The 22531-nt window shown below is 44.9% G+C and overlaps 1 protein-coding gene across 1 annotated transcript; it reads left to right on the forward strand.

The window, feature by feature from the left end:
• Positions 1 to 11433: 11433 nt before the first annotated feature.
• On the forward strand, positions 11434 to 18196 carry LOC142777126 (uncharacterized). The gene is made up of 4 exons (XM_075881461.1): positions 11434 to 11574; positions 12726 to 12936; positions 15679 to 15798; positions 17809 to 18196. The coding sequence occupies exons 1-4, from the start codon at positions 11443 to 11445 to the stop codon at positions 18087 to 18089; spliced, it is 744 nt and encodes a 247-aa protein (XP_075737576.1). The 5' UTR covers positions 11434 to 11442; the 3' UTR covers positions 18090 to 18196.
• The last annotated feature ends 4335 nt before the right edge of the window (positions 18197 to 22531 follow it).

A 22531-nucleotide genomic window follows, 5' to 3' on the forward strand; every position in this document is an offset into this window, starting at 1 on the left:
ATAAATGTAATATAGATAACAAATAATATGACACTAGTCATGTATGCAAGTTCGGAAAAAGAACGTGCCTCTGCGGGAAACACAAAGCATCTACTTCTAAACATATTCGAGTTGTAAAACAATTTTGCCTCGAAAATAAGGTAGCACCCGTTTCATTCCAATCCCCCTCAGTGGTTTGCACAGGTCACTGAGAAATGACCAACTAAACAACATACCAAAAAACTTTCGTCTTTTTCCCTTTCAGTAGGGTTAGAGCACGAAAAGAATTAATTCATTTTCAATCTTTTTTTCTCACTGAGTGAATTAGTTTATTAAGCAAGGCTCTGACAGATTCATGGCCTATCCTCCGAGTTGCACCAAGATTTTAAGGAACCACCAAAACAACCAACAAACTAACGTAAACAGTGCTCCTCTTGTGTGCCAATGCATTCTTCTGCATGACAATTTGTTATTAGTTCATTTCGAAAAACGCTTTGTATGAGCTGCAGCCTCAATTCATGTTGCTTCGACCATTTACATTAATAACAATCAATAAATCTTACTGTTCTGACTTATTAACGATGCACCCATATTCTATAATATTTGACTTCGTATTCGAAAAGAGTTTTTCCCATAATTGTTCGAGAAAATATCACTATTCGCACAACCTTGCTAGTAATTGGTTATCGGTGAAGCTTCACGGGCCAAAGTCTCGATGAGATAAGGAGGCACGCAGTAGGGGGTTGGAACTCCACAATAAATGCGACTACCTGCTGCTCTGTAACGTGTACCTATAGAAGTACATGGGTGATCTTGTACTTCTATCCAATCAAAATGCGGAAGTTGCAGCCGGAAGCTGGACCACGCCCTCAAAATCAGCAGCGCGACGCCTTGCCTGCACCTTGCCTGCTAAGGTGCAGCTTGGCATAGTAGAACTAGATCAATGCGAAAGCATTATGGGCGCCATTATGTGGAAAGTCCACGACTGGCCCTAAGATCCAACGGTAAAAGTATGCACGTACCCAAGCGATCACGTCCCGTTTCGATATCAATTAAAGCCAACTTGGGACAGAGCAAGAAAGTGGACTTTTCTTCATTCGAAAATAGCGGACTAGCGCCCCACAAGTTTCTAGAGCACAACACTTTAAGAACTTTAGGTTGCGCAATGTGATTAAGTGATGAATTAAAGCGACAAAGGTCACGAGACATACATGTTCATATCGTCGAGACGCCCAGACATACCGTGATCTCGCGTCCAATGCGCGTGTGTTAGCTTTGTACAGTTTTTTAGGCTTTCCCGCACAGTAAAAAAAAACGTGTTAACACTACGCCGTGTACGTCTTGCGGCTCCTTTCACACAATTTAACACCATATCTTTGAGTTCCCTGCATTCACTATCGCCAATATTCTATAGGCTGATTAGACACAAGTGATTAGAGACCATCTGTTTCCGAAACAATTTGTGGATCAACGCGACGAGGCCCATAAATTGTCGCTAACTTTCCCGCACAAAACTGGTTGAACTCACCGTCTAAACATATTTTATTTTTAGTGTCTGGCTCTACATGAAAAAATTAAAGAAAGAACAGTGACGGGTGTGCCATGGTATTAGTGTCATCGGTTCTTGTACATTTGAGTCCTCCTCGCCTTTTTGTACAAAACTTTTACCCTCTTTTGCATGCTTTCGTCCTTTATATTTGGTTTTCTCTTTGGAATAAAGCATAACTTGATTGTCTGCACCTTCTTGTGCTTCCCTGTTATTTCGTATTCGTGCTTCTTTTTTTTGCTTGGTACACCATCAACCAGTACTAATGACCCACTTACTACTCTTCTCTATGTATCCCTCGTTCACATTCGAGATGGTTAAACAATATCTGAGATTACAACCAGCTCCGGAGAATAAAAAAAAATAAGCATCGTTTTTACCACGCAGCCACATCAGTGAAAATAATGCACACATAATTTCCTTGAAGCTTGTTTCACAGCCCGAACATCCATGGTTAAATTCTCCACCAAGGTCTCTTCCTTGCAAGGTTGTTTTGGCTCGCAAGATGACCGGAGTCTTTTTGTTCGCAGCGCATGACAGCGTCTACAGCGGCCCAGTGAAAGCGCCATCTCATGATGGAGTGGGCACGGCGAGACCGGAGGCATCATGTCACTCATGAACCGTTTCCTGTTTGCAACACAGGTTTTGCTGGCTGCGGCCGCCGCCGTTGGATCATGCCCGGCAAGCAAGTGTCGAAGCTACTACATGGATGATGCCAAATCTGATCCCGTCCTCTGGCCCTGTATTTCGTCATCGTCTGACTGGCAGCCGATTCTTGGCTTCACTGCGCAAGTGGTGTCATCACGTGAGCAGATGCATGGCACGACGTCACTCAACCCGGCTTTAAAAGACTTGCCCCAACGTTTCTTCACCAGTGGGCACGGCGAGACCGGAGGCATCATGTCACTCATGAACCGTTTCCTGTTTGCAACACAGGTTTTGCTGGCTGCGGCCGCCGCCGTTGGATCATGCCCGGCAAGCAAGTGTCGAAGCTACTACATGGATGATGCCAAATCTGATCCCGTCCTCTGGCCCTGTATTTCGTCATCGTCTGACTGGCAGCCGATTCTTGGCTTCACTGCGCAAGTGGTGTCATCACGTGAGCAGATGCATGGCACGACGTCACTCAACCCGGCTTTAAAAGACTTGCCCCAACGTTTCTTCACCAGTGGGCACGGCGAGACCGGAGGCATCATGTCACTCATGAACCGTTTCCTGTTTGCAACACAGGTTAGTTACTCATCATTTAAAAGTGATGACCTGATTTTGTTAGTTGTGCCGTGCCCACGGACATGCTTGTTAATAGCGTACGACTGTATTCGTGTCTGTGAACTGCTTGTTTGTGGTGACATTGAACTTAACCCCGGTCCGTCTGTCGATGAAATGTTCGCGTCACTTCAATCTGGTCAGGCCACAATCTTGTCTTAACTAGCCGACATTCGAGAACGTCTTTTAACAACAGAAAAAACCGTGTCATCCCTAAATGCAAAATGGGTAGAAGTTAATGAACGGTTAATAGAAATTCGTGAAAAAACTTCAGAAATTGAATCACTTCAGACTGAAGTTCAAAGCTTAAAACAAGTAATTCAACAACAAAACACTAAGCTGGCGGATCTTGAGGATCGCAGTCGGCGTTGCAACATCATTATTCATGGAATTAGTGAACAGGAAGGCGAAAATGAAAAATCGCTGCGACGTGAAGTGGTCGACGAGCTCTTCTCACAGAAGCTAAGGGAAACCGTCCGTTCTGTTGCCAGAGTTCACCGTCTTGGGCAAAAATCTGGCAAAAGGCCTGTAATCGTTTACTTCCAGGACTTCCTAGAAAAAGAAGCAGTCATGCGGAAAGCTAAAGTGCTCAAAGGCACTAAAATTTATTTGCAGAACGACTACAGTCAATACACCCTGCGTAAAAGGCGCCTTCTCTGGGAAACCGCCCAGGATGAAAAATCTCGAGGAAAACGTGTTTTCCTTGCTAACGAGAAGCTAAGCATTGATGGTAGCCTTTACGTATGGGACGAGACTAGAAACCAGCGTGTCCTTTTCCGAGAAGCTCGTAGGCCACGCGATAATCAATGACCTCACACGCACACTCGTTCAAAGGAACTTAGACTGCTTAGTTTCAATGCTCGAAGTTTAGCGAATAAGACTGAACAGCTTGAACAACTTATTTTCAGATATGATCCGCATATAACGATGGTGTCTGAAACATGGTTACATAGTGATATCAGTGATGTGGATGTAATTCCTCCGTCGTATCGGATCTTTCGACGCGATCGCACAAGTAGGGGTGGAGGCGTGGCGATAATATTGAAAAACAGTTTTGCCGCCAGCGCACTTGCGCAAATAGATGACCACGAAAGCCTTTTTCTAAAAGTAAACTGCTGGGGCCACGTGTTTGTTCTATGTGCTGTCTATCGGCCCCCGTCTTCTCCTCCCGAATTCTTATCACTGCTACGCGATCACATGTCGTCGTTAAAGTGTCCTCGTATTTTAATGGCTGGGGATTTCAACTTGCCCTCCATTAAGTGGTCGCAAAAGCTGACTGCCAATGTAATTGATAGCCCTCTGTATGACATTATGCTTTCTTGCGACTTGCAACAAGTGGTACTTGAAAACACGCGCGTAATTGGTAATCATGGTTCGATATTAGATCTTGTATTTCTTAACAGAGATATTCCGTCGTACGACGTAGCCATTGAAGAGGGTATATCAGACCACAAGCTAGTACTGGTGACTTGTAAACTTGCTGATAGTGCGCAACACCCCAAAACAGTTACAAAAACCGTAAAAGATATGGCGAAGGCTGATGATCAGTCTATTCTTGATGTATTATGGCAGCTTGTAGACCAGGAACCCCGCAGTGATGTCATTTCTTTGTGGCTATCCTTTAAGCATGCTGTACTGCACTGTTTAGAATCTTTTGTTCCTGACCGCCACATTAAAACAAGGAGGGCTAATCCCTGGGTAACCCGCGACATTGTACACATTAAGCGAAAACTAAAGCGTGCCAAAAAGAAATCAAACAGAAATCCCGATGGTATTCAACAAATTCAAGCTGAACTTTCTTGCGCACTAACAGCATCCCGAGATAAATATTTTTCATCGACCTTACCGAGTTTCTTAAAGAATAATCCGGAAAAATTTTGGCAATACTTGGGAAATAAGGCTCCAACTTTAGAAAAATTAAGGGAGAATGACTTAGTAGTTACTGACTTAACAGAAATTTCCAACATTATGAATGATTATCTTCATTCCGTGTTTACTTCAAAAGATACAACTCTCGAACTTGTTCCATCCTTGCCTGATTCGGATTTTATCAGCTTTGAGGGTGTGTTGTCACTATTACTTGGCGTAAAAGAAAAATCCTCTGGTGGCCCTGACGGCATACCGAATTCTTTCTTGCGTCGATACGCTGAACCAATATCGCATATTTTAACCACTGTTTTCTCTGAATCACTCAAAACGGCAACGTTACCAGATGACTGGCGTCTCGCCAGGGTTGTAGCTGTGCATAAGAAAGGTGATCGCCTGCTGAAGGAAAACTACCGCCCAATTTCCCTAACGTCTACATGCTGCAAGGTACTTGAACACATTATTGCTCACTTTATTACCGATTTTCTTGAAAATAATAACCTGTTGTCTCCAGCCCAGCATGGCTTTCGGAAAAAATTATCAACGTGCACGCAGCTAGTTGCAACAGTTCATGATATCGCACAAATACTTGATTTTTCAGGCCTGGTTGATTTAATTTTCTTAGACTTTAGCAAGGCATTTGACCGCGTTCCCCATGGCAAACTTCTCATAAAGCTCCGAAACCTGAATGTTCCATCTTTCATCATAAGTTGGATAGAGGCTTATCTTTCAAACCGCGCTCAGTACGTTGACGTGGGGGGACATATTTCTAACACGTTACCGGTATTATCAGGTGTCCCACAGGGAAGTGTTTTAGGGCCGATTCTTTTTCTTATATACATAAATGATATAGCTGACATGGTTGAGTCTAACATTAGTATCCGATTGTTCGCTGACGACTGCGTAGTATATAAAAAAGTGACATGCCAACAAGATCAGGTTGATCTAAGTCTTGCATTAACACAAGTTAGTGAGTGGTGTACTCGGTCGTCAATGACATTAAACTCTGACAAAACGGTACTTCTACGTGTGACAAGAAAAAACAGCCATTCACGTTTACCTACAACGTCCAAGGAACACCAGTACGTGAAGTAAATGAATATAAATACCTAGGAGTAACCATTACAAACACACTTTCTTGGTCCGCACATATAACAAATGTCTCCGCATCAGCTTCTCGTAAGCTTGGTTTTCTGAGGCACAAACTGAAAAAAGCCCCTCCGAAATTAAAAATGCTCGCGTACAAAGCGTATATTTTGCCTAAACTTGAATATGCATCAGTGGTTTGGGACCCTTTCTACAAAAAAGACATTCAAAAACTTGAAATGGTTCAAAGACGCGCTGTACGTTTTATTTTTTCTAAGTTTAAATCATCTGATTCTCCGACAAAATAATGAAAGACAACGATATTCCTGTGCTTGAAGATCGCCGCAGAATCGCACGCCTGAAATTCTTGCATTCCATTTATAATGGTAAGCTGAATATTCCTGCCCATAAATACATACAACCATTCTCTCCTCGTGCATCTAGGCATCGTCATATGCATAACCTGCTCCCATACACCACGCGGACTAACACCTTTAAAAATTCTTTCTTTCCCCGAACAATTATTCAGTGGAATAGCTTACCACCTGATGTCATTTCATCTGATGACTTCGAGAAAGCGTTGCTCGAAGCATCTCAACCGTGACATAAGCGCACCTTCTCTGTACTGCTAGTGCTTAATATAATGTTTATACTCTGTATTCATGCAATATCACCTTTTCGGATTGTTGGCGCTCAGTACTTGTAATAGTTGACGCGTTTCCATGTGTATAAATTTGTCTGTACGTATGTGTATATTCTTTTTTGTGTGTGCTTTAAGACATCACTCTATTTTCGCCATTATTTATTATTTATTTTTATATGGTCTGTTATATTTTTTCATAAATTCATTGTATCATCCATTTTGTATTCTTGCAAACTTGATTATTCCTTTAATTTTTTTCTCGATGTTTGCATATTTGTTTATTGTAATGTTCCCCACCTGCTTGGTCTTCAGTGACCGCAGTATTTTCAAAATAAAAATAAATAAAATGAATGATCATACAAACGCGTGTTTGGTAGTGCAAAAATTATCTAATATCACTGTTCGGCACATACCTCGGCACATTACCAATAGTAACTTCTCTGTGTGGGCTAGCCCACGTGGTGTCTGTTTTTTTTTTTTTTTTGCGCCTGGAAGTACTCGCCCAGTATTATGTCAACTTGAGAGCTCGATAAATGCAATACCTATGAATCTGTACGTTCCCTATTGTGGCCTACATTTGCATCAAATAATAACCACAACGACAACAATCACCACAAACACGACAATAAAGTAATAATATTAACAATAATAATAATAATAATAATAATAATAATAATAATAATAATTAATCATTTATTTAACGTGCCCCGAAACAACTACGAGGTCTTAGTGCAGGCGCAAGCAAAAATAAAACAATACAAATGAGATATACATTACAGACAGTCTTCAGAAAAATAAAAGAAAAAGTGAAAACACAGAAAAAAAAGAAATCGGTGCAAAATGGGAAGAATAAAAATACAAGTCAAAAATCAAGTGAAAAATAAAGGGTAATATACGCAACTATCTAGAAACCTTCATGAAAGACAGAAAAGGGAAGAATCTGTACATTGTGAAGCACTGTTAAAACAGTGCACAGCTGAGATGACGGCCGTGACAGATGATGAAAAGGCAGTGACATCAAGATGATGAAAATTTACATTTTAGGCACTTTGCATTGTGTGAACCCTAAAGCGTTGGAAGCAGTTAGCAGGTACATAAACTGGTCAATTCTCTCTCGCTAACTTACGCGGAATCTGAAAATTTACATAATGAGAAGTAAACGGCAGAGTATCATACCATGAACTAGTAAAGAAGTATGCCCCGGTCTAAACAACCCGCGGTCAATCTCACTTACTTCGTGCGTGGTAAAACTAGCGGAACACGTCCTTCACAAGCGCATATTTGATTCTATTGAGGAACGCGAACTCTTCCCTTACAGCATGATGGGTTTTCTCCCGTGCATGTCTACTCAATACGTCATGAAACTCATTAAGCACGAGATCATCGATAGCAACACCAGCGACGTCAGGGCTATACTGGCGCTGGGTCACGAAAAGGCCTTCGATAATATTTTGCAACCGCACGTCCTCAATTCTATTTCAAACTTTGGCCTTGGGTGCAAGTTTTATGGGTTCGTTACTTCGTTCCTTCGAGGCATACGTGCCACCCTCAAGGTTGGTGAGGTTAGGTGTGATCCCTTCGAGCTTTGGGCGAGGGCCACTCCTCAGGGGTCGGTAATCTCGCCGCTTCCGGCTTCCCTTCTACGTCGCCGTGTGCGGCCTCTCCGCCCGTCTCTCTCAAGTAGACGACGTTAATCACGCTCTCTTCTCCGATGACATCATCGTGTGGTGCAAAAGTGGCAGTGAAGCTAGAGTAGAGGAATCGCTGCAGGTTGCCTTGAGCTTCACAGAGGAATTCTTGGAAGGCACTGGGCTTCAGCTGTCCCTGTCTAAGTTTGAACTCGTTTTGTCTCACCCCACCAGAAGGGGGTTCATCTATAGAGGACAGCTCCCTCTCGAGAAGGTCGACACTTCCATTCGCACGGTGTCGGGCAGGTAATTCTAAAAAGTGAATTGATCCGTGCTCTTGGTATGTTGATCGAGTCGAATGATTGCAACGGACAAACAATCGCTCGTATCGCCACCAAAATCAACAGCATGATCAGGCTCATCGCCAGGGTCTCAAACCCGCGGAAGGCTGGAGGAGGACAACCTTCTCAGGTTGTACCACGCCTTCCTAATGAGTCATATCACGTATGTGGCCGCCGAGCATCGCTGGCATGAACACGAGAAGGCAAAGCTCGAAGCGCTGATGCGTAACAGCATAAAAAAGGGCTTGGAATCCCCATAGGAGCCAGCACAGATAAGCTTATGCAAGTAGGCGTCCACAATGCCATAGACGAGGTTGTGGAGGCACAGGATACGGCCCAGGTAGCCAGGCTCTCTTGATCGTCTGCGGGGTGGAGGGTCCTGGAGACCCTTGGCTGCAATCACACTGCCATCAGGGAGAGGCGGTGTGTGCTGGATGCGCAGACGTGAGAAGTCATTATGGTCTTACCAATTCCGCACAACGTACACCTATTCGTCCGACCGGTTCCCGGCGACGGTGATAGATTACAGGGGCAACCTCCTTAACGCCTATTCGGTGCGGGACTCGCCTTCGGCGCTGGCGAAGCAGGTGGCGATGGCCCTCGCCCTGCAGGATGAAAACAGACCATACATATATATGGATTCCTTGGCGGTGGTCCGGGCTTCGCCATGTGTTTGGTCTCGGCGGAGGCAGCCTCCTTGCTCTGCGGCAGAAGCGTCGGCCCCCATGTCATCCCTTGTTTTCCAGCCCATATGAGGACTACGGCATCCTCCGCGGTTCCCAACGCCAAAGAGCTGGCCCATGCCCACGCGCGCAAACTTACCTACTGCGCCGGGCAGGTGGTGCTCGCAGGCGCGGACGCGGGGATTTACAAGGACTCCCTCGAGACGTTCAACAAGGTGATGAAGCACTATAATCTCAGCAGGAGGGTCCATCCCTCACCTCACGCCAAGATCTCCAGGCCTCAGTCTTCCACGCTTTGAATGTTACAGACTGGGTCCTACCTCAGCTTAGCCAGGGTCAGCAGAGACGCGGAATCCTACGATCCTGATTGTCCAGATTGTGGAGATCCCTTATGCACTTTAGAACACATGCTCTGGTGGTGTCCCTCGTTACGGCGCAACAATTGTCTTACACAGAATCAGAGTGGGAGGAGGTGCTCAAAAGCTCCGGCCTCGCCGCTAAGCCACGGGTCATCCAGAGGGCCCACGACGCGGCGGTCAGGCACCGCCTGCCCATCCAACGTGGGAGCGGCCCGCGACGGCTTCTATCTCATAAAGGGACTTTCCTAGTCTCCTCTAAGGATCTCAATAAAGTTCATTGTCTGTCTGCCTATCCGTAAGAAGTAAAGGGCAGGATATTATACTGTCAACTAGTCTGTAAATGAATATTAGGTCGGCGAAATATCATCGGCAGTGAAGTAAGGGCAATGACAACAATCTGACAGTGTTAGAACAAGTCATTTCCAGAGTCATTTCTAGCGAAACAATGATTGTAAATGCTTATAATTTTTTTCTTCACTCGCTCAATGGTGTGCCTGCTAAATTGGCAATTCCATTCCAGATCACAGATGCATGTTCAAGTTGAGGAAGGCATTCTGCGGTGTACAATTTTGAATGTAGGAGAACTGAATTCTCGAGAGATTCTACAAACGCAGTCGAGAGAACGAAGGCCACGCGTGGCAGCACGTTTAGTGTGAATAGATAAATTTAGCATGCTATCAAAAAGAACACCAAGATCACTGAATTCATAAACCTTACATAACGACATGGTATTGACAGAGTACAGAAATGACATGGTGGATCTTTTGTGAGGTATACTCATGAATTTGTTTTCAGGTATTCAGACAATGGTCATTGTTATCCATACGGAGAAAGAACAAAATTATAGCTGCAGCAAGCACCAGTCGTTAACTGAATTGATTTCCCTAAATAGCTTGATGTCATCAGCGTGCAAGAAAAAGTAAGAATAATAATAACAATAATAGTATACGGTGTTTTACTTCCCAACCCAACAATATCATTGAGATATGCCATACTAGACGACTCCGCAAGTGTTAACATTCTGGTGTTTTTTTGACGTGCGCTTACATCTCGCAGTATACGCATCTCTACCAATTCGCCTCCATCGATATGCGACCACCGAAGCCGGGATTGAACTCGCGACCTTTGGTTCAGCAGCCGAGAACCGTAACTACTACACAACCATGGCAGACCATTTACGTAACAGTTGCGCCAATAGAAGTGGGTGTGGATGATCGCTCATCTCTTTTGCTGACCCGTAGTGCACTTGCGGATCCCCACTTTGACGACGGCGACGTCGACGACATTATTCCGATTGACACAGCGACATCGAGTAGATAAAAAAATCATAGCATATCCACATAGTGAATGATAATTAGTGGGGCGAAGCGCTGGAGGGATTCATCGCTAAACCGTGAACCATTCGCGAATATCGCCCACTACATCATCAAAGACGTGAAACACGTTGTCTTATTTATACAAGAAATCATATTATTTAAATATTAATATGAAATAATAACGGCTTTATGGTCGGTGAAGTGGTGGATCGGTTATGTGGCGTAGTGGGATGTATGCAAAGATGAAGTAATAGGCAGTTTGCAAAGATGTAACTATAGGTGGTCACGCACAAACAAGCAATGTAGACAGTGGGATAATCTATAGTTCTTTAACGCGCACCTGGATATAAGTACATGACCACCTTGCATTTTACAGTGGCTACTTCTCAGCGGTATTTGCTTTATGGTCCATGAAGTGGTAGATCGCTGATAGAGCGTTGTGGGATGTTTGCAAGGACAAAGTAGTGGGCAGTTGGCAAAGGTGGAACTATAGTCGGTGACGTACATACATACAAGGGATGGACAGACAGAAGCCTTTAGGAGCTTAGCCCTAAAAAAATTTCGGAATAATATATGCCTCACTATAGGCAAATCTCCCTAGGCGAGTATGCAAGTGCCAACATTCCCAGCATCGTCATCATCACCATCATGATCAACGTGCTCGCGCAGTGAAAGCCTCGTGGCATAGACCTTCCCCGCGTTCATTGGGAAATCGCGTCTGGTCCGGGTATGCCAGTTCTTCACGCTTGCCAAGAGCGTCACGTTCTGCTTCAGGCTGTTTGCAGCTGCCCGACGATCTTGACCACTGGTCTGCGCCAAGGAAGAGCCATGCAAGGTGTCGGTTCTACGCCCGTTTTTCCGGTAAGCCTAACTCTATCTTATGCGTGACCATGTATTTGTAGGCGCAGGGGCCATAGTCTTTTATCAGTGGTTACAGTCCATCAGCACTATATTCAAACTCCCTCCAAATCCACACTAGCAATGAAATGGCCCAGTAGAACAGGTACTTCGTTATTATCGGGTACTGATTACGCAGCACTCTGGGTCTCCGTTAGTCCTCCATGTGTTTTATCCTCCCATAAGGGAAACCTTTCCCTTTCTTTCCTTTTTTTCTATCCATCCATTGTCACTATGCTTGAAAACCTACTCCCATCTGTCATGTCCATAACGAACGCAATCGAAGTCTGTGCACCCAACAGAAGCAGTGGCTAACGTTCAAACGTGATTGAACTGCCCTGGTACAATGTCTTATTTCAGCCCCTGCTAATTTTGTACGTTTCAGCATCTTGCATCACCGTAAAACTGAACAGGTGCCAGAAAATGTTTGATATTAAAACAAGAAATAACTACATCGAGTGTAGCCTTCTGTGTAGTTCATACGGCATAATGCATCCAAAGCAATGAGCTAAAAAATTCCGAGGTTGCATGACCAGCCGCTTTATCTGTTTCCATTTCCCTTTGTTTGGATTCTTTTGACACTTCTCTTGGGCGCTCAGTTGCGGCAAGACAAAGCTTCAGGCAATTTCAGAAGCCTAATTAGTAAAACTAGGTTCAATTTGAACATCCACACCCAAAGCCATTTTCTCACACCCCTAACGTAACGCTTTAGAACATCAACAATTATTCGCTTGTTTGTTATACTCTACAGACTTCATTGTGGCACACTCACGACCCTCACAGCTTTGGTCTCATCCTACTTATAAATACCGTGCCACCAATAGGTAGGGGCTCAGGTCTGTCACTACTATGTATTGCCTCAGTTAAACCTTGAGCGACATTAAGTGAAATGCGTGCAGCTGCGGTGGCTGTATTTTCGATGGAGGGGAAAGTGCTGTAGGCCCGTGTGCTGAGAGTTGGGTGCAGGATAAAGAACGTCAGGTGGCTGATATTTCGGAGCCCTCCTCTACGGCGTCACTCATAATCACATGATGGTTTTGGGACGTTAGACTCCACATATGAATTATAAATTTCAATCAAATAATCAATCGATTGGTCATGTTCAATACGTGCAGGGGCCGAAGCCTGAACCCTCGGGCACCGCTTGCATCGCCACAGGCTTGCTGTCCGTGCGGTGTGCCAATAAGTCGGCTCAAGCACCCCCGCAGTTAAACATGCTGCGCAAGAAAAGGCACAAGGAGAGCTACTCGACCATCGGCATCATCTTCTTCAGTGTGCCTTCAGTAGTCTGGACAAAGTGGGGTGCTCAGAGTGGCTGCAACACGGGTAAGCAGGCGCTAACTATTCCCGTTTCGCACGGAACTGTGCCGGACATAACTATAGGCGTTGGGACGTTGCCCTCGAGTTGGTTTTGTACACAGACGCGAGTTGACAGAGTGGAGCAGTGAACATGTTTCACCGAAACTGGTCCGTTAGCTAAGCACTCGCTCGAAAGTGCCAGTGTCGTCGAAACGGATCTTCTCGAAAAGCGCCCCTGAACACTCAGTCATTTTACGCTGCATCATTATGGTTTGTTCACACCTGCGACAATTAATGGTGATAGGACCAGTTTAGTTGCAATGTGACTGTTCATAAAAGACCGATTTGGTTGCGTAGCGACTGCTTTGGCTCAGTCGCTCGCTGTTTCATTTTTCAGTCGAGGGACTGGAGTCACATGCCTCTAAACCGGGGTTGCCTCATTGAAAACCATACGTGACCAGGTCTGAAGTTATGTTTCTCGCGCAGGAGAGCAAACATCTGTCGGCTGGAATCATTTTTCCGTTGCTTGTCGCAGGTGTGGATGGTCTTTCAGTTGTCTGAAGGGCGCCGGTGAATCCTTTATTCAGAGGCGAGCACTTTGAGGGGTCAGGCTGTCATGTGCGGTACGTAGTTTGTACTTAGTTCAACCGCCTCACGAAAGCCAGAGATCAGCAATAGGTAAGAAAATAATGATGATTATATCTGGTGTGTAGCGTTCGGAAACGAGGATATTATTATGAGGAATGCCCTAATACAGGTTACAGAAGTTTTGACCATCTGATGGTCTTTAACGTTCACTGACATCGCACGGTAGACGGGAATCTAGCATTTCACCTCCATCAAAGTGCAACCGCCGCTGTTGGGATCAAAAGCGCCACCTTGGGATCGGCAGCTGAGCCCCGTAACAGCTACGCCACCGTGGCGTACAAGCGTACTCTCTACACAAATGGGTCATTTACTCTGTTTCAAGGGACTGACTGAATGTAGCTGTACGGTGAAGGGCCCCACTAGCTATAAAAATTGATTTTCCATTTCACCTGTGCTCTGTGTTTCGATGCGATGGGAGAATGGTAGCAAAAATTTTGCAGACATGCAAACCTATGTGGTTTCACAAAATCAACCAACACCAAACTCTCGTTTGCTCGTCGCACTCAACGAGTTGGCAGCACAAAGTTAACTGTTGCCACGCACACCATGTAAGTAGTTTTGTACCTGGACAAGGCACCCACATTCCGAGGAATTCAAGAGCGCACCGTGTGCATAAAAAGTAACCCATGCTTTTTACAACGAAGCTCTTCCACCAAGCCGACCTTGACAACTGTCCTTTCGGAACTAACACGATTTAGATGAACAAAGAGTTTACCGTAAGCAGCACTCACAGCGCCAAGCTTCTGAACGTATAGGTCAGCATATTGTGAGCTGGAATTGGCTTCTCTCATCTCACTGAACCGCGTGCAAGCAAACAAAAACACTGATTAATCGAGAGGAATAGTACAAAGTACGAGCGAAGATTAGTAGCATGTGCTGAAGGTGTTGTATAGAAGATAAAGCGATAGCCTAGAGTGAGTAAAGTGTGTACTTTCAATGAAATGATCAAGTCAAGGCTAATCATTGCAAGTTTTTCCCAGTGCCCCTTGGTATTCTTGCAAGGAGTCTTGTCTCTCATACCATAATCTAATGAAATAACAAGAGGACAGCAGCCTGTCGTCTGCCTTCTACCAAATGTTCTCTTTTTTGCAGCTATACAACAGTATACTCGTCTCTTTGTGGTTAGATACTAAAATAATCGTGATGGCGAGCCACCCCCTTAGTGTTCATCTGATACAGCATGCACTGCGGGTCCAGTGGTCCTCCGAGTTAATTTTAAAAGGCACTCACTGTGGTGAGGAGCCCCTTCAGCTTGAAGGGACACTGAAGACAAAGAATGAAACATTACCTTCGAAGACTGTACTTTCGGAGCTTTGGTACTAGAGAAGAAACTAAAGGTGAAAAATATATTGTTTCTAACTTTTGCTCCAAAATCTACACAAAGGACGTGACATGTCAGAAAGAGTATTGGTCGTATTTTGGCGCCATTGGCTCAAAACAATGTTCTCAAACTTGGTATGTTATGGCTAAGGCCTCCTAAGAGCACACTTCATCTTTCATTTATTCAAAACTACTTGACCCGGGATGGCGCCGTGAAAACTTCGGACGGTACAGCGAATGGTGCAGTAACTTCAAGGTGGCCGCTGCATCCACGTTTCATTTTGGTGCGTCTTCTCACTAGTAAGCGTCTTCTCACGTGCACAGTGTTTTTGGTATCATGACAGAGTAGTATATTATTAAAAGAAAAGCGCTTTTGCTCATTAGTGTATCTTTAACCACAGCGCCATGCAGTAATGGGGCAACAGATATAAACGTGATAGGTTCAAACCATACATATACGATGATGCAGCATTGCATTTGGAATCGCCAGACTGCCACAGTTATTCGACGCAAGTTGTTTAATTCTCAGGCGGCACACGTTTCCGTCATAGCCTTCTCCACGTCATTTAAGGACAGTTAAAGTGACGGAAACCATCACTGCACTCAGGTTCAACTTAAAACCACACAGTCTGGGAGGAGAGATGATCAATCGTATTTCCGCAGCTGTCTGCTGGAATTACGCTGTAGCCTTGGCCTTCAGCCGTGCGCGTCTGTACTTCAACTACTACCGGTACGAGAGCGCCAACTGGGCCGAGAGCGGCAACGGCAAGTGTGCTATAAGTGCTACTGAATATTTTCCAGAGGGTCGTGACCAGCATGGCGATGTACACGCAAGCACCCACCCGGACCCACAATTTGAGCCAACGCACCGCGAGGCCCAACACCAGCTGCATCGCCGTCTTGTCCAGCAAAGAAAGCGAGGTATTTTTGCAATGCTTCTGCAACGGTGTTTCACATGACTGCTTCGAAATGACTTTTTGCGGTGCACCAGCAATTCATCTATATTGCGTCCTCGTACAAGGTTTGTAGAAATAGCGACGAAATTCACGGCGGGGAGGCGCCTGATTGATATCAGTAATTAAAAAGAAATGTCGGAAATCACGTTGACGAATTTGTGGGATGTTGGTCAGGCTAGTACGAGATAATTAGCACAAACGAAAAAGCTGGGACATGCACTGTAGAGATTGAAAGAGACAAACACTCTACGCAACATATTGGCTCCGGCTCACCTCGTGTGCGCAAACTTCAGGTTCACACAGTAAGTGACAGGTTGCCCTCAGGAGGCGTTCGAGGCGGAACACGTTCAGCTGTCAGACTGCATATAATTAGGCATGCGCTCCGGATGTAAACATCACTCAAGTGGTAGACGGCGTCACAGCACCCCAGAACGCTTCTTACTAACAATGCGTGGAAATTAAGGTCTATATTGGTAATGCGAGTATTCTACGTGCCTTCTGTCGTTCGGCTTGCGTTTGCGTAACCTTGTGTTTGTTTCTTAGTCGGCAAGTTTCGTGGTCAACCTTGAAGGAAGGCATGACTATGGATTGTGAAAAATAAAAACTAAAACATTTTACGAACGACAATATATAACAAGAAATGTCATAAACTCTCATGTAACCATCACTGACAGTTGTGTCTTTTTTTAACAGGTGACTGGTTTACAGAAAAAACTCCTGGTGCAGTAGGCACGTTAAATAAGCCGCTGATGCAAAAGCATCAATTTTAATAACATTATGGTACTCTAATACTGACACTACAATCTAGTGATGTTCTGTGAACGATTAGAATTAAAAGACAAGCTCTGACAGCGCTGTGAGGTCGGGTGCACTCTTGTGAGCACTCTTTAGTTCTTTTGGAGAGCTGACTTTACCGATTTCGCGCATGAGTAAACATCGCATCAGTAGCGCGCCTCTCCTCGTTCACTCTGTTGGTATAAGGTAACTTGACAACTTGGGCTTATTGCTAGGTGAAACCAGCGGAAAAGCGCAAACGTAAAACGAGGGTACACATAGGCAAGGAAGGCAACACAAGTGCTGTAATGAATACGATTCGCTCTTGTTTCGTGCGCAAGGAGAAGGATAACTGAAATGTCGTGAGACCAAAGCGATTGGATTAACGAATATACTGGGACATTAAAGAGCACATTTAGGTGAAGTGAAGTTGACTTTTCGTACGGAAAACTCATAAAACGGGATTACCTTTTACGAAAACTTAGTGACGAAAGACACACAAAAGAAATGAAGGCTGGTGTGTTCTATTCATTATTTCGTCCTATATATACATACTTGGTATGTTTCTTCTGTTTACTAGGTTTTATTTCGTGAATTATTGTCCTTATTGACCATCTATCAGCTTGCTCGTTACTTACTTTTGTGAATCACCCACATGCAGAAATAACTGAAACGTACAAATCTTGATTTCAATTTTTGTGCGTGCCTTTTAAACGCCACATCGTTGGGCGAGGTCTTAAATTAGGACAACTTGCTTTCGCCGTCAGTCTCATGCGGGGCTGTGGTGACCGTTCAGCATAGCCCGTCGGAACAAAAAACTGTGTACATCATAGTAAATATCAAGTCCTAGCAAAACCTTCACATCTAGTCGCCCGAGATTCGGATACTTGTGTTCGCGACTGACACGTCATATATATCAGATTGCAGAAATACACCTAGAAAAGTGAGATGGCGAACTTTGAGGACACACGCACTGCCACAAAAATGAAGCGAACAATTGACGGGGAGCATTCCTTATAAAGTGAATGTGACGATTATTAGGAACGCGATTGGCTGTAGTTTTCTGCTACCCCAACTTAAGTGCAACTTTTGCCTACGCAGTAAGCTGAAAGAGGAAAAAAAACGAAATGCGATTTGCTCTCGCGTTGTGCGCTAGACGACCATTGGTCACTTCAGTTACGACACAAGGATAAATTTGCAGGAGCTGCGAGAGGAGAACAAGGAAGACAGAGACTCTCAACCTCTTTCCAGCAGCCCTGGGTGCTCCGGAACGAACCAGGAGGACGCGTCACGCCCAACAACCATGCACGAGATCCGGTTGTTGGGTGGACACGCGTTCAAATTCACCCGCAGCTGATGAACTACTTGACCACACGGATGAAGCAAGCGACGCAGCGGCAAGGGACTGGGAAGACGTCCTTGAACTATGCCGCTCATCGACTGCGAGTTTACTCGGGCATCCTATGCGCTCCTTTCGCATAATGGACGTGGTTGTGGCCAACACATGCTCGACACGCATTTTTTAGTTCAATTTTGAAGGTTTATATTTGTGTGTTTAAACGAAAATAATATTTATTGTCGAAAGCGATCTGGAGATACTTTTTCACTTTCTGTATGTACAATTTTTAATTCGTCGATCACGCCTTTTGGAGCAGGGTTCTTAAATACTCGTCTTGAATGCAGCCCACGAATGTTTGACAAGCTGACCACGGCATGCGGAGTGTTCGCTATAGTTTGCAAGATGGCGCCCACGTTATTTACTCACATATCGCAGTTATTAAAGCTTTGTTCGGATAAGCTGTAGAGAGGGCACGGGTCTCGGGCACTTTTGTGAGGCGTCCTATGCGGTCAGTATGTGGGGAAACATAATCGCGCTCCAATGTCTAAATCGCAATCGGCGTGCAGATTTGCGTTAATCTGGAGACCATGGTATCGGCATGTCAGGGAAGTGCTGATTCCAACCCCCGTTCAGAAATTATCTGTATATCACATCTGGGAAATACTTAAGTTGACCCGCCTTAGGTGACATTTGCCCTCTGGTCGAGGTGACTTTCGCACCCCTGTTTTAGAGCTATAACTCTGATTATGCGAGATAAGCTGAAGGAAATGACTATGAGCATGTTCTTTGCCTTGGATCTCAACCCACGTTGGTTTCCTTCTCTGGCTGCTCTTTCTGACAATTATGCAGATCAGTCAAGTAACCGAAATTTGCTATAAGACTTGGTTGGCTTGAGATGCAAGCTAATCGTTATGGAGCCTCGGATAAGCCAATCGGACAAGCTCATTAGTCTATATAGTTAAGCTATGTTTTAGTTACGGTAATTAGGCTGCTTGGTGCTGCCTCTTCCAAGCGAATTTCAAACGGAACCTGTTCTATATCTGGCCAATTTTCATGATTTGCAAGATGACCATGGGAACACTTCATGCATCGGCAATACGAGCCGAATATCAACGAGCTCTACTCGGTCCCGGCCTTGCGTGACCTGCGTAAGTCAATGCAAGCTGTGAAAATTTTCCTGAGTACTCTATTCCGCCCCTCTTTTCTACAGAACCTTTGTGCTCTCTGAACATAGAGAATAAAATCATGGATAGACTTCATGCCCCTATCCTTCCAAATGTTTGGGATTGCTATACGAGTGCCGAGAAACAACAGGCCTTCATACACAGGTCATCACACAAATGTGTGAACAGCTTCTGTGCACTTGTCATTTTTGTTGTGTTAGGCCTACCGTGGTTTGTCACATGTCTCCCACTTTGTAAGACTTCGCTTTGTGCCACTGCTGTCTGCAGCTCTGCAATCGTTTCTTCTGACATTGGCAGTATGGCAAGAACTTCCAATTCTTCAGCAATGGTGCCTGCATCCTCGCTCGTGTTGCTGTCATGGCTAAGCAGTTCTGCAATGTGTAGGTCCTTTCTTTTTGGTAGACGATTGTGCGACCATAGCGTTGGATATTAAAGAGGAGTCTCTGAAGCCTGGGTGGTCCAAGTCCAATGGGTTTCTAGCTGATTGTCTCCAATGGACTGTGACCGGTTTCTATTCGCGGGGGTCTACCATAAATGCATGGGTGTAACTTCGTGCAGCCATACTTAATTGCCAGCGCTTTCTTTTCTGTTGGCGGGTAGTTCCTTTGTGCGGTGTTTTACGTTGCTGATGCATACGCAATTGGTTTTCTCTTTTGCGTTAGCACTGCACCCAACGCTTTTGAGCTGGCCTCAACTGAGATAGTCAGCTCACAGTGTGTACGTTATAGTACTTCAGTATAGCTGCTTTTTTTAAGGTCTTTTTTTTTAATAACCTCTAGTGCGTTGCTCTGTTCTTCAGTCCACAACCATGATGTGTCCTTGTTTGGGAGCTTTCTTAGAGGGATTGCTTTTTCTGCGAAGTTGGGCAGAAACTTTTGTAGATATTGTACCATTCCGATAAGTCTTTGCAGTTCCGCTTTGTTGGTTGGTTCTTTGATTTTTTCTATTGCTGTGACCTTGTATACGCCTTTTTTATACCTTTGTCTGTGAGTACATGGCCTAAGAACTTAACCCTCATATTTTTCGAGCTCGTCAGCTGTCTTGGTGAAGACTAGAATGTCATTCATTAAGTTGGCAACGTTGGGAAGGCCTTTTAAGACTTCTGCAACAAGCTGTTGGAATACTTCCAGTGCTGCCGATATTCCAAAAGAGACTCGTAGAAACGTGTATCTGCCCCAGGGGGTGCTGAACGCCCAGTATCTCTGCGTCTTCTCGGGCACTGTCAGCTACCAAAAGCCTTTCTTTAAGTCGAGTAGTGTGAATTCTTTGCATCCGCTCACTTGTGCGGCAATTTCTTCCAGTGTCTCGAGTGGGAAGTTCCGTTGAAGAAGTATCTTGTTCAGGTCTGTTGAGTCGAGGCAGATCCTTAGTTTACCTTCTTGCTTGATGACTACTATTTGGCTGCATATGGGGGTTGGTTCATTGACTCTTTTGATTATTCCAGTCTTTTTCATGCTCGCGAGTTCAGTATTTTCATCGTCCATGAGGGCATATGGTACTTTCCTTGGGGGCCTGAGCTCTCATTTGCTTGCATCCTCTCTCAACTCGGCGTCATACACAAAACCTTTTACGCATCCGAGTCCCATGTAGAGGTCATATTCCATGTGCTTGTCTAGCACTTGCACACGCTTCGCAAGGTTCAACACAACACATGCGTTTCTGCCTAATATTGGCGTTAGCTGTCCGTTCCCAACAACGAATTTAATTTTGACGGGCTTGTTTCGCACTGTGCATAGGGCTATGCATTCTTCTCGCACATCAAGAATGTCCTGGGTGTATGACACGATGCGTTTCACTAGTGACTGAGTCAATTTGAGACCTATGGATGTGGCAACTTTCAGTGGCAGGACGTTGCACTGAGCGCCTGTGTCTAGTTTCATGTCAATGGCCTTCCCACACGCAAAAGTAATGGTCTCGTGCCAGTCTCCTTCAGAGCTGCTTACGTTTTGAATCACGGAGATAAGCACTTCGTCAGAGTTGGACTGCTCGACACCCATCGTTGTTGTCTGCTTTCCGTTCGGCACACCATGGCAAAATGTCCGACTTTGTTGCATTTCTTGCACTTCTTGCCATATGCTGGACCGTTACCTTTCGCGTGTTTGGTCCCACAGTATCCACACTTGAACATCGCTCTTGTTGCCGAGTCAGTTGGCTTGTTTTCATCGTTGCTCCACCCTTTGGCTGCGCTCTGTCACAATGAGGTGTCTTTATGGGTGCCCTGTGTCGTCATGTCTTTCATTTGCAGGGCTGCTTGCTCGTTTGCCTCGGCACAGGTGAGCCACTTTTTCCAAGTCGAGAGTTGGGTTAGTAAGGAGTTGTTCTCTTACGAAGCCATTTCTAACACCCACGATGATTCGATAGCGCAAGAGTTTTTCCATCAGTGAGCCATAGTTCCACCTGCTTGCCTGTAGCCTAGCAGCGGTCACGTAATCCGTGAAGGTTTCTCTCTCCTTTTGTATCATGAGATTGATCTTCTAGCGCACGTAGGCGTGGTTTATGTGCAGCTTGAAGTGCTCAGTGAACCTCTTTTTGATAACTTTCACGTCTTTCTTGTCACTGTCCATTAGGTGTAACGTACGAAAGATCCTTTGAGCTTCGGTTCCATTATCAGACATAAATGTTGCTACTTGCACTTCGGGCGTCTTCGTCTGAAGGCTAGCTGAACGGCCGTTTCACACCATTCGTATGTTTGCAACCAGTCTTCCCACGTGGTAGGGTCGCCCAAAATTTGTATTCAACATTTTCGATGGTTGCAGACCCTTCTCACCGGCCATTGTTGACTTAGACCTCTTCTACCACTTCTGACACCATATGATAACACGACTGGGTGTTTGAAGGATAAGTATTTATTAAGTAGACCTGGTTACATTAACATTGAGAAGTCACTAAAGGAGTCCTGACCTTCTGGCCAACCATGGCTGATGTCGCTGTCGATGGCACTCTCCCCGACCGAGTGAGTCTGGTGATGTCTCCCTTTACAGATAGTGATTGCGTGGGTGGAAGTGTCATCATGATCGAGAATGGTAATGTTGAAGTCACCACCGAGAATTGAGAAAATAAGCATGCTCTAAAAGCTTTTCAAGGAATTCTAAGAAATCGGACATGTTATCAGAAGCGGTCGGTAAATCACTACAAACAGATTGCTGTTCGATTCAACACTGAGCACTTAATAGTGCATTGTGGGGAAATTGAGTTCCTCAAGCACATCACACTACATGCTGCGCTTAGTATGCAATGCAACACCACCCCCACGTTTTCCTGTGCGATTAACAAGTAAGTGCTTATGCCGTCTACGATAAGCATTTCACTGTGTTCTTGGTACCATGTTTCAAAGAACATAATTAGGTCAACTGAAAAAGTAAACTCGGCGAAAAGCACAGCTAGGTTATCTTACTTATGAG

This window comes from Rhipicephalus microplus, chromosome X (assembly GCF_043290135.1).
Source record: "Rhipicephalus microplus isolate Deutch F79 chromosome X, USDA_Rmic, whole genome shotgun sequence".
Classification (NCBI taxonomy): domain Eukaryota; kingdom Metazoa; phylum Arthropoda; class Arachnida; order Ixodida; family Ixodidae; genus Rhipicephalus; species Rhipicephalus microplus.